Source organism: Cheilinus undulatus, linkage group 17 (assembly GCF_018320785.1).
Source record: "Cheilinus undulatus linkage group 17, ASM1832078v1, whole genome shotgun sequence".
Taxonomy (NCBI): Eukaryota; Metazoa; Chordata; class Actinopteri; order Labriformes; family Labridae; genus Cheilinus; species Cheilinus undulatus.
The window spans coordinates 6556162-6569184 of record NC_054881.1 but is presented as its reverse complement, the minus strand read 5'-3'; the positions used below and the strand labels follow the sequence as shown (position 1 = coordinate 6569184).

General features: G+C 38.5%; 1 protein-coding gene across 6 annotated transcripts in view; it reads left to right on the top strand.

Annotated features, from left to right (window-relative positions):
- The window catches only part of fcho2 (FCH and mu domain containing endocytic adaptor 2), a 104175-nt gene that overhangs the window by 12718 nt on the left and 78434 nt on the right, over positions 1-13023 (top strand). For all 6 annotated transcript variants that reach the window (XM_041810543.1, XM_041810542.1, XM_041810540.1 and 3 more), the window contains exons 2-3: positions 7695-7786; positions 12934-13008. In XM_041810543.1, coding sequence (XP_041666477.1) covers positions 7695-7786; positions 12934-13008 — 167 coding nt within the window. The remainder of the gene's footprint in view (positions 1-7694; positions 7787-12933; positions 13009-13023) is intronic.

The following is a 13023-nucleotide window of genomic DNA, read 5'->3' as shown; positions in this document are numbered from 1 at the left end:
TGAAAAAGTGAAAATATTTAGTACACAGAGCTTTAAATGTGATGTAACAGATGCTATCAAGGAGAGCAGAAATCAACTTTAGTAACCTAGCAGCAATGGTGAGAAGAGCTCTGAAACTGAGGTTGCAAGTGCAGCTATTTCTGTCACTTGGACTGGTGGTGGCTGATACTTTTGTTTGCATTTGTGGTCATTAAAAATCTATTCATATCTGGTGTAATGTCACATTGTTTGATAGTAGCTCTGTTTGATATTAGAGGGAAAGTTCAAGGTCTAAAATCACAGTCTTTACTTTTTTATGTCAAATCTTTCATGAAGCTCATGCAAACACCCACACTTCTATCTGATAAGTTTCCTCTTCTCTTGGAGGAAGTTAGATAGATTAAACTCAGACATTTGAAGGACATTGGCATAAGAAAAGACTTTCTTTGGGTAAGGATATGTCAGTACTGGACTATAGTCCTTATTTGTGATTATTTGTGATTGTGTTCATCTAATTAATAATCATAGCATGCACATTATTCAACAGCGTAAAAATGTAAGTTTACTGTTAAAACAGACTACCTTGTGAATGAAACAGCAAATTATCAAACTGGATTAAGTGAAAGTTTCAGAGTGACTCTCCAGCTTAGCTCATCTGAGTTTTCTTGTTGGAACAATCAGGCAGAGTAACGTTGGGAGATGTTAGCTGGCTCTCTCTCCCTGTCATGGCTTTCATTACTGCCTGTCAGGCAATAAACACTCGATTCCCTGCATGCAGGATATTAATACTCGTGTTGCATTCTCAGAAACAGAGTGGATTCCTGTCCTCTTCTGTCCAGCAGATGTTACATGATAACTGCAGCGCTGCGGTTTTCTTATAAAGGATGTCAGCCATGTTAAAGATTGGCTTGTGTTGATTTTACTCTTGGCTTTGGTATCAAGAACAAGGTCCAACCTGGAAATAATTGATCCTTTAATGAAGGACTGAGACAGTTTTGTTAAAAAAATATAATTGCAATAGTTTTTCTTTCTACATTTTTATACTTTACTTTTTTTTTAACAATAAAGAACTTCAATTGAAACAGATTTTAACAAGCAATGGATAAAGTACCACTGATAGCAGGAATATACTGAAGATCGGCCTCTTGTAACTTAGTGTCTGCCTGGAGCATCATGCTGGTGTATCTGTGACAGCAGCAGTGTCACCTCTAGCCTGAGTGTGCATGTAGGGGACACAAAGACTTTGCATGCACAGTGCTCAGCGCTAAATGAATGCACTGCAAAAAAGACCATAAACCCAGTCTTGATTTAGATTTATAATCTCAGATTAATACTGTTTGAATTATATGCATTCATTGAAAGTTATTGTTATCCTAAGATTAAGCATTAACTTAAAAAAGGCTGCAAGCTGGAACAATATTTTCTAAAGTTTGATCTAAAATGTCAAAAGACGTTGGAAAATGTATTTATAAATGAGTTACTATTAATAACTTGATAAGCAAGATTTTTATTTCACCATCAGAAACAGTCGAGAATAGCTCCATTGCTCAGCATTTAAAAAGCTAGAATAAATTTTGCCTGAGATCTGACTGAAATGAGTTATTTATAGCAGTTGTTTGAGGTTTTGGTCAGTCATTAAACGAGCTAATCAATGCAGCTGCAATGAAAAACTTTGGGTGTTTAAGTGCACTATCCAGTGTGTGGTTTTTTTGTGGTTTCAGTCTATGGTTTACAGTTTATCTTACTCATAAGCAAGTGCAAGTTCTAGAAATGGGTCAAGATATTTGAATAGAAGAATGGTCAGTAGTCTTCAGTTTGTTCAAATATCTTAGCCTCTGCCAATTTGATCTAATTTTAAAGATATTTTTAATGTTTTTAATGCTGCTGTTTGCAGTGCTGTGGGGTTAAATCTGAAATGGAAAATACTTGCTACTTTTAAAACTAAAAGGAGAAACAACATTAGCTCCAGTAGTGGTGAAACTGAGAATGTAGAGTCTCCATGACTCTAGAATGTAAACCTGCAGCTGCCTGCAGCATGGACAGTTATTACAGGCTGATTTTAAACTAGCATACTCGCGCTAATAGAAGCATTTCAGGGTAGTCTTGAAATAATCTTTGTAAAGGAACCTTCAACAATTTATTATTTTATTACAGCCAGTTTGCAGATATTCACTGCTGATATATGCATACATTTACAGCTGAAATATGCAAATTATTACAGCTAGAACTTGCAGATATTGAAAGCCAATGTAAGTCAATATTTATGGCATCAGTAGGCAGGTATTAACTGTTGATATAGCCTGATATTAACAGCTTTTAAATGCAGATATTTATCATTTATATACGCTGATATTAGCTGTTGATATAGGCTGACATTAACAGTCCATGTAGGATGATATTTACAGCCAATAAAGGCTGATAGATAAAGCCCATGTAGGCTCATGTATACAACCCATATAATCCAACATTAACTGCTGATATTTGCCAATATTAACAGTCAACATAGAATGATACTCACAGCAGAGATAAGCCACTGTTTGCAGCAGTCGTTGGCTGATATTAAAAGCAGATACACACAGTCATATAGGCTGATACTTACAGGTGATGTAGGCTTATATTTTCAGCTGATGTAGGCAGATATTTATAGCTGATGTAGGCTGATATTTATAGCTCATATAGGCCAATATTTACAGCTGATGTAGGCTAATGCTAACTGATTTGTGCAGTTATTTTCATCTGATGTAGGCTGGTAATAACAGTTAAAATAGGCTGATATTCACAACTCACAAAGGCTAAATAGCCTAATCTTTACAACAGATCTTTACAGCTGGTATATGCAGATATTTAATTGTGAAATAGGCTGATATTTACAACATTTGTAGGCCGGCATAGGCTTACACTTACAGCTAATATATAGATATACATTTAATATATGCAGATATTTAACGGTGTTAATCGATCAGTCATTTCAGCAGATAAATGCAGATATTTACAAGTGATGCTGGCTAATATAGGAGGATATTTACAGCCAACATAGGCTTATATTTACATCCTTTTACTCCGCAACATTTCCACCTGTCTAGCCGATACTTAAAGCTGATATTTTGGTTGTAAATATCTGTAAAATTTTAATTTTTGGAGATACTGATTATTACCTTTTTTAAAGATATCGCCTGTTAAGATTTGTGCCACTAATATTGTGCATCCCTCATCCTTGGTGTTGTGTATCAAGTTATATGGAATCATGAGTTACCTTGGCATTCCCACCCCCATGTTTTAAGCTCATAGCTGTATGTTAAATCATGCATTGATAAGTCATGTAGCTGCTTTTTCCATTAACTCTGGCCTGTTTCCATAGTTATGAGGGTAACAGCTCCTTCCAGCAAATCATTAGAGCACATTTAACCATGACGTAAGCCGTCTGCCTGTTGGGCTATTACCTGTCTATCTAAAGCATACAAACACTCAGCTGAGTGTCCTCCAGTCTGTGCAGACATAGAGGTATCATCTGCACAGACTGAGTATTGATCAGCTGACTCTGCTTCCTCTCTTCCTTTCTAATGAACTCCATGACGAAGCCCTCTGCAGCAAACAAACCATGACTGACACTTCTGTGCTAACCGCTCAGCGTGTTTTCCTCCCTTAAGGGCACGGCAGGGCGGGGAGTTTAAAATCCTCTCCATGTCAATCCAAGCAGAAAGACTACTTCTGAAACTCCTCATGTGTGGTGTGAATATTAAAGAGCCAGCAAGAGGCCTCTCATCAATGAGTATCCAGACGAGAGAGTTGAGAAACGAGCTCTGGTTTCACTTCCTCCTGCAACTTCCCACGAAGATGTTGTCATACGAGACGAACCTTACAAGACTTTTCAGTTAATTTGCACATTTTAGACGCCAGTCTTTATTGTCTCGGCCTGTGCAGTATAGGATTCTTTTTCTGAATCTTGTCATGCTGTGAAGTCAAAAACGCCCTCGCTAGTTCCTGTGTTTGTTAGTATTTTTCTCTTGAATTCACTGATATCACATTCCGATTGAGCACCGTTGTTTGACTCGCTTCCTGTTGCTGCGTATGGAGCTTTTTTACTCACTTCCCTGTTTTGTCGGCTGATTGGCCGAGTGTCAACATGTTTTTTACTTTGTGTTTCACATCGTTCAGCCCCGATGTTATGAAAGATTGTTGTCATGGTCTGTTTCGCCTCCTTGTTTTGCTTCAAGCTGGTTAATTTTCCTCTATGGTTCTATTTTTAAAACAGGAGTATCATCTCTGCGGTCTGCTCAGTCAGCCGAAGAGTGAAGCTGTAGCCGAGAGGAGGATGTTTTCATATTAACGTCTATTTGCTCTGTAAATATAACGCTATTTGAGTGTTTCATTTTGACACAAACTTCCCGACCTTTCATCTCTGTCGGCGTGGAAAAACAAGATTGAAGCACACTCATGTCGTCTCACCCTGTGTACCAAACTGCTGACTGTGGATCGCTGCAGGAACCAGGAAATATCTGCAGCAGTGTCTGCTCAGGGTGAAGCAAAGTTTAGACAAGAATCCAGACAAGAATGAGGATGAACCTCAGCCTTTTTAAAGGGAAAGTTTCCATATTTGTCATCATATAGGAAGAACTTTTTGCTAGAGCCAGTGCTTCGGTCCTGTAGATGCTGATAAGCAGACTTTTTAACATCCAAAATAAAGAAGAAACTCAGTTTCAGTCCTGATTTCTGTAATCTGCAGAGCTTAAGGTCATTTCTGTTCTCTCCAGTGCCCTGTGGTATAAAATAAGGTTACTTTCTTTAGCTTAAAGCCATGATTTGTTTGTTCATGCCCACTGAAGATCAGCCTAGAGTAGGGAGAAGAGGAAGTAATGTGATTTCTCTTCTCTTCTTAGAAATCATGGGAAGATTTTCAATAGAAATTTGAGAGTTTAGGTCACTAATTATTTCTTAACGGTGACGTATCATAACCATTTTTAATCGTAACACTGTCCCCTGTGGTCTGAAAAAAACATGTCATGCTTTGGTCAAAATATAACCTAGATTTAGCACCACAGGAGGATTCTGACCCTGTATAAACCAGCTCCAAACAGCCTTTCAAGGAACTCTTGGTTTCAGTGTGTCTCTTTAAATGCAAATGAGCTCCTTCCCACCTTGCCCCTCTTTTTTTGTGAGCTGTGCTGACAATCGCTGACTTGTTTCCATTGCAATGGATGGAAGTGTATGGGTGGGGAGGGTTGCCACAGATATTACTAAAATGATTTGTGATATCACGGGGGGAAGATGTGATTGGAGCATCCATACTTTTTTTTAAGATTATTTTTTGGGCTTTTTGTATGGAGCTAATACTGTGGCAAAACTATTTGCAAATGTGTGCACAGATCTATACACAAATGTGCAAATGCGTACTAAGTAGATTTTCAAATTGTGTACGAATCCACAAATGCATGCCTAAATTTATGCATAAATCCAGAAATGTGTGCAAGAAATTCATGAATGTGTGCACAAATCCATAAATGCATGCACAAATCTTCAAATGTGAGCACAAATCTACAAATGTGTGCGTGAATCTACAAATGTGTGCAACAAATCCATAAATGTGTGCAGAAATCTACAAATGTGTGCAACAAATTCATAAATACATGCACAAATCTACAAATGTCTGCATATATCCATGAATGTGTGCACAAATTCTCAAATGTGTTCACAAACTCCACAAATGTGTACAACAAAACCATAAATGTGTACAACAAATCCACAAATGCATGCACAAACCAGCAAATGTATGCATAAATCAATGGAACCTTACACAAATATACAAATGTGTGCAACAAATCCACAAATGCATGCACAAATCTACTAATGTGTGCATATATCCATGAATGTGTGCACAGATTCTCAAATGTGTTCACAAACTCCACAAATGTGTACAACAAATCCATAAATGTGTACAACAAACCCATAAATGCATGCTCAAATCAGCAAATGTGTGCATAAATCAATGAATCTGTGCACAAATCTACAAATGTGTGCAACAAATCCACAAATGCATGCATAAATCTACAAATGTGAGCAAAATATCCATGAATGCATGCACAAATCTACAAATGTGTAGACCAATTAGTTATTTTGGACTGAGGTTATTTTAGTTCAGAAAGCATGCTATTTTTGCTTTAAGTTGTCAAAATGCTCACAAGCCATCTATTGCAACTGAAATCTGCCTCTCAATTGGCTGTCATAGACATGTGACTTTTGCAAGACTTCTGTCACACACAATCTGCAAATGTGTACTCAGATCTGTAGGTGTAAAGGCAATGGGTTTTATTGCCCTCAGTGCACGCTCACAGGCAAAGTTTTCTGCCTCATACTTAAGTGAGGAATTCTGCTTAAATCTTAAGATTGATCACACATTGAAACACAAGTGATATGTATGTCCTGGCTTGAATGCTTCAATTCCTGAGCAGTGCATTAGCGTCACCGGAAAAAAAAATTCAGACACTGCTGGAACTGAACCCAAAACATCTGGACTCATGGTCACAATCCTGGCTTTATTTCGATGTCTGTCGATCCTGTTGCTAACATCACACGGCTCATACAGGGATGTATGGGTGAATTTCTTTTTGCTGTTACATGATTTTGAAGAAAAGAAGTCCTTTTTTTTCTTCATTCTTTCAATGAAAATTTAAACAGTAATAGTTAAATATGCTAATCTTTCTCCTTCTAGGCTGGCGGGGGGCTGGAGCCTATATCAGCCATGATCTAAAATGGTTCAATTAAATATGCAAACACATATAAACAGCCTCATGTGCCCCTTCAGATGTATTTGAGGGTTTCTTTGTTTGTGTTTTCATCATGTGACCCAGATACATATTAAATGGGACATTTACAATCAGAGATATCAGCCTGTCTGATCTTTCTCATGGGCCAACCACAGTAGGATGACAGTGTTTCTAAATAACCTCGGCTCTGTGAGGTATTTCTCCTCTGTCCTTTATAATGTTCCTGTCTGGCCTTTTTGTTTGCAGTGAGGTCTCTGTTTTACTGTAAATCTTTTGGTCGAGGATTATCTTGATTCTCATGTCTTTTTGTTCAGTTAAGGAGAAAATTGAGTCTAAGATATCTCACTTTGTTTACATCCTAATAAAATATAATTTACTGCAAATCAGTAAGAAAAAGGCCAGATTAATAATCCCATTAGAAAAGCAAATTCGGTCTTAAAACAAGCAGTGCAGATGTCATTAAAGTAACTATCATTACAATGACTGTAGTAATAATAGAAGCTGGATTCTTCTTTCTGCACTCTATGACTTATTTATGGTTATCAAACATGTTTATTTAGCATAAATTCATCGTTTGTCACCCAGATCAATAATTCAGAGGAAATTTGCATGTTAAAGCATCTGTGTAACAGGACACTGTTTTCTGGTTGCATGGTTACAGCAGTAGACAGCAATCATCTCCTGCATTCACTCTCTCTTATGCTCCAGCTTACCTTCACTCTGCCTCTGATTTCAAACATTTATAACTTTATTAACATGGCAAAGATGAGCATGGTGGACCAGAAGCTGCTGCAAACACATCTGGAAACAATGCAGACGATACGAGAGCTGCTCACAGAAAAAGTCTTCATGGTGATGTCTGGTTGATATAAGAGGGGTTTGTGTTGATATTGTCACCTGGTGTTTGCTCTGATTTCTGATATTTTTGTACATTTATTTGTGTCTGACATGCAGGGTGAAAAAAATAATGGCTTCGACGTGCTCTACCATAACATGAAGCATGGCCAGATATCCTCCAAGGAGCTGACAGACTTCATCAGAGAAAGGTAAGACTCTAAAGACCAATACAGGAATTATACTCATTATCCTGCTCTTTGTTTAGTTGTTAAACACCGTCTCACCTCTTCTGTGGTTTTCATCAGTAATTAAATCTATTTCTGAGTCTGAACCTGCACTTCAGGTTCTTTGTGACGTTCCCTTATTGCCACAAAAATGCACAACTGAGGCTAAAACTACAGCTGCTGTCTGCTGACATGTAAATATTTGGCCTGTTTTCCCATGATAACGAACCTTTTTCCAGTTGTGACTGTATAAGAACCAATACTGAAACATTTACTTGATGTGTTTGCATCAAATCAGCCATTTTTAGCAGAGATGGTGGAAAAGAAAACAATCTCACTCATTTTGTCTACAGCTGCTAATGCAGCTCTTCTCTATTGATTACTTTATTGGCATTATGAAAGCCTGCAGACAGTCAAATCTTTACAAAAAGCACAAATTAAGTAGCCTTGGAAAGCAGGTTCCATGTCCATCATCGTGCAAATCAATTTTGCAAAGCTTCAATGTGAAACCACTGTGTTAGGTCTAAAAACAAATCAGACCATTTAGCATCATTTAAGGAGAACAAGGTGGTAGCTATGGTTGGGGTTTAGTTGTACTGGAAGCTGATAGCAATGGCTGCCACTGGTTTAGCAATTAGCTCAGATGTAGCTATAGTATAGCGGCAGCTTTTTCAGAACCGGACCACATTTCTTTATTAACCTTTTGAGACCGTTGTCGACGAGAAGAGACACAGGTTACAAAAAGCTAAATAACTTCGGAACCATAAATTATCTGCAATTCTGTTTTTTTTCCTCAGAAAGTCCTTCATTGTGCGGTTCTAGTGACGCTATCCATGCCTCTGTAATCTTTAAAAAGGCTTCACTAGTGAGCCTAGAACTTGGATGACTTTTCCAGGGTCTTTTAAGATTAAATCCACGCCAATAACTCCAGTTTTGAACCTGCATTTTTAATCAATTTTTCAAGCATTTTTACAGCCAGCGGCTTGTCTGTTTTGTATCCCACAATGCATTGTGACTGGGCTGTGACAACCAATGGCAGGCTCTTCTGTCATCACGTCATGCTTTGTCAAACTGTGCATGTCCTGGAGGAGACGGCCTGAAAAGCTCAATTGGAGAGAAAGAGAGACAGAGAGCCCGTGAAGCGGCCCTCTGTGTCACTGCAGACAGGAACTGCTTTAAATAGTGGCTCAAATAGAGCTAACACAAAGAAGTGCAAGGATTGTTTTGTAAATATGTGACGAGGTAGAGAACTGGTCAACGCAAGCCTTGCGAGATTGAAGATGCTGAGCCACTGCGTGCAGGAGGAGCTCTGATAACAAGCTGGTTGGTGCACTGGCTGATCAGTGTAGAATTTTTCCGATCCAGCGTTCAATGAACTGATGCACTCAGATCTTTTACGTTAGGATCAGTTATAAATTTGCTGTGTCGTGCATCTTTATTTATTGGCTGTTACTTGTGTAAGCCAATCAGATAATGTTGTGGGCGGGACATAAGGTGAGACTGTGGAGAGTAGAACAGCCAGAGGAGAAGGTGTATATCACAGCAGAGCCAAAGTAGCACACTTTTTAATTAAGTCATTTAATCCTCAATCAGTGAATAAAATGCTGATACAAATAGTTAGAAAATGCAGAATAACGGCCATAAAAAATGCCCAGACAAGGGATTGGGACCATGAAACTGCCTGTCTGTCTAGTATGGCAATAAATGAATCTCTTTCTGCAATTACTGGTTATATAGATCACATTAAATCTCTTGACTGGAGTCTCCACATTTCAAGCATCAGTAGATGTAGATAAGAGTGAATGTAATGCATCCTAAATCTCCTTGTGTAAGAGGCTTAGCCCACCTGTACCTTGGTATTATGTTTCACACCTTCAGCAGCCATAACAGCATAATAACAGCTTCTATTCAAATTCCTCCCCGCTCCATAAAGATTAGCTTCAGAGTGTCAGAGGTGTGTGTTTATAACCTGCCACATGATAGATGTTCTACTGCTGGAATCTAACCGTGGATTCCTCTGTCAGCCTGACTGTAAGGAATGTGCTCAGACTCTGATATCAAACTTTATGCGGGACTGAATCTGCTCGATCATCTCTGTTTAATTACAAAACAGTGTAAGGTTCTGTCTACTAATGATTTGGATAGCAACAGTTAGAACATCTGTACAATAACAGCTTGCATCCATTTTATTTATCACCTAGTTTGATTAGGAAAAAATCAGTTGATGATACTTCTTAAAATCAGACAATATCGGTACTTTTTTACGACAAAAATAGTCCTTTACACCCTATAGTGGACAGTTTCATGTTCTCAGTTAGCCAAAATTGCAGCAAAACTCTTAAACACAGCCCAAATTGCACAGAACTGTTGCAGCTGTAGTATTACAGATATTTTGTGTGCAATTTTGACACTGCGATAAGGTTTGCCTGCAATTTTTTAATGGATTCAATGCAAAAGCTGAAGGTCATTACTTAAACCCGTCTGGCTCCTTTTGCTGTAATAAATCACCTTTTAGTTTTTCTTTTTGAATAAATATTAACACTGTGCTTTCAGAGCGTAGGCTTTTGTTTGTGTAGTAGAAAGGGATTAATGAATCACTCATGAAGAAGAAACAGTCAGCTAGAGAAAGGAAGTTATTCTGCTGTGCTGGTTTATTTTCTTATTCTAATCACAGTGCCAGTGTTGAAGTTTGCCTTTACAGATCAGTGTTACATTTGAAAAACTGCACTGTGGCTCCCTCTGGTGGACGGAGTGCATCAGTGCACCATGCACAATTCTCTACCTCTGTATGCAGTCGACCAGGGCCTTTAAACCTCTGCAAGTGTTACACACAGATATCCCAAATCTCTTGTAGATGTTTTTGAGCTTTTTACAGCTGCTCTGGTTTCAGTTCTTCTTAGATCAAGACAAAAAGAAATGCAAAAGTGGTCATGTACTGAAATGCAGGAAGTTGTTATATTGTCATTATGTCAACAGGACAGTCAGTCAGGCGTAAGCGTGTTTAACTCGGCTGCTTTTACAAAGAAAACAAAGCATGTCATGGAATTGATCAGTCCATCCAGCCATCTGTTATCTATACTGCTGATCCTGATAGGGGTCACAGGAGGCCGGAGCCAATCCCAGCTATCATTTCAACTCTGGACTGGTCACCAGTCAATAACAGTGCTGACATATAGAGACATAACCTGTCACTTTCACTCTCACATCTATGGAAGACTTAGAGTCGCCATCTAGCTGAACAAGCTTGTCTTTGTTCTGTTGGAGGAAGCCCGTGCATGCTAGGGGAGAGCATGCAAAGGTCGTGTCTTACAGGGATTAGAATCAGGAACCTCCTTACTGTAAGGCAACTGCAGCTATGCCTCCATACAGCCCAGTATCGATTAGTATTTGTGCATATTGAATGAATTTACATCCTCCCATGCAGGAGCATACAGAGCTTAAAGCAGAAAGCCTGTGCTAACAGATGAAGTTTATAACCAGCTTTGTGGTTTCTGGTATTTCTAACTACAGCTTTGGCTTTGTTAAGCCTGCTCACTCATGAAGGCCTATTGCTAAAGTTGCATCGTGGTATCCACACATCTCTGCTGCAGCATTTGGTAAAGATTAAAAGAGTTTGTGGCATATAACCTCAGGGCTTGGAAGTTGTATTTTATTAAAGGGACATTTCTGTATTTTTTAAGCTGGTTTATATAGTAGTGGCATAAGCCTCCAGAGATTTAGGTGGACATGGCCCCTTTAAATAAGACCACTTGGAGAAGATGGCCATACAGCTGAACAGATGGGTAGTTTCTCTGTGTAATTCAGTAAGTTTAAGGTTTTGACTTAAGTGGTAGTGACGTGCCATTAACTTTAAATAGAGATAGAGAAATAAAATCATGAATTTAAAGGTCGAGATATGAGATGAAATATAAAATCAAGAGTTCAAAAAGTCAAACTAGAAGATAAAATTCAAAATTGTGACTCTTAGAGGTGAAAATATGAGATAAAATTCTCAATTAGGTGTTTAAAAAGTGAAAAGATGGGATTAAAAGTCGAAATAAGGAGTTTAAAAGGTCAAGATTTGATTTAAAATGAAAAAGTGTGAATCTAAAAATGTCAAAATGTGAAATAAAAAGTCAATATCCTTAGTTTCAGTCATATTCTTGGGATGCAAAATGAAAATATGAAATGAAAACACAAATTAATTTCTTTCTCTCATTCCTGACTTTTTATCTTTTTATTTATACTCTCTGCTTTTTCAGATTTTTATAATTTAATAAGGCTTTTTTTTTCATCTTCAAGGTTAAATTTACATTTTTATACTGGAGGAAATCTGCAGACCTCATAGCAGCAGGCCAGTTCTAATTAGGATGATCGTGCAGGCCGGGTAAAACTGCACCGCGGGCCGCATTTGGACCCCGGACCTTGAGTTTGACACCCAAGCTGTAGGCTAATGCACTGCTACTGCCACAAACCTGATACAACTCAAATAAAAAATATGGCACTATCCCTTTAAAGTTGAGTTGTAGACGTGATGTGCGTGTCTGAATATGAGGGTCACAACATTGGACCAAAATGGAAGAAGAAACCTTCACTTTAAATTGTACTAGTTTCTGCAGAGCATTTAAACTTTTAGTATAAACACTTCAGCTTCTCTTATTGTTCTTTTAAAAGTCAGACGCTTCTCCTGGCACTCTGCCTGTATTTACAGCAGGACGAGTGTAAAAATAAAGCCCTATTCTGGGCTCAGACGGAGATGTGGAAGTGAGAGTGTGGTGCATTTGGAGCTTGTCCCTTCCTCGGTGTTGTTGTTGTCTTTGTGTACCTGTCTGTGTTTATGCTGGGTGTGTGTTTGTGTGGGTTTGTCCCGTTTCCCCCTGGCTGACCTTCTTCCTGTGAAGTAACTGCAGAAAGAGAGAGAGAGAGAGAGAGAGGCTGGCTGAATGAAACATGCATAATTCAGACTCTCACTATAACACCGCCTCAGTTTTTAGGTTTCTTTTTGCCCCTTCTTTTTGCTGTGGAGCGTGAACTAATGAGGGGAAATTAAAAGAAAGAGGGAATTCAAACACCTGAGTTCATACTGAGTCAGCTTCAGCGTGAGCTGTATGAGAATAACAAACACTCTGTATGTTTTCGTTGCTCTGTTCCAGGAGTACGATTGAAGAGGCCTACGCCAGGTCTATGACGAAACTCGCCAAAACAGCAGGCAACTTTTCCCCTCTAGGGTGAGTGTCAACATC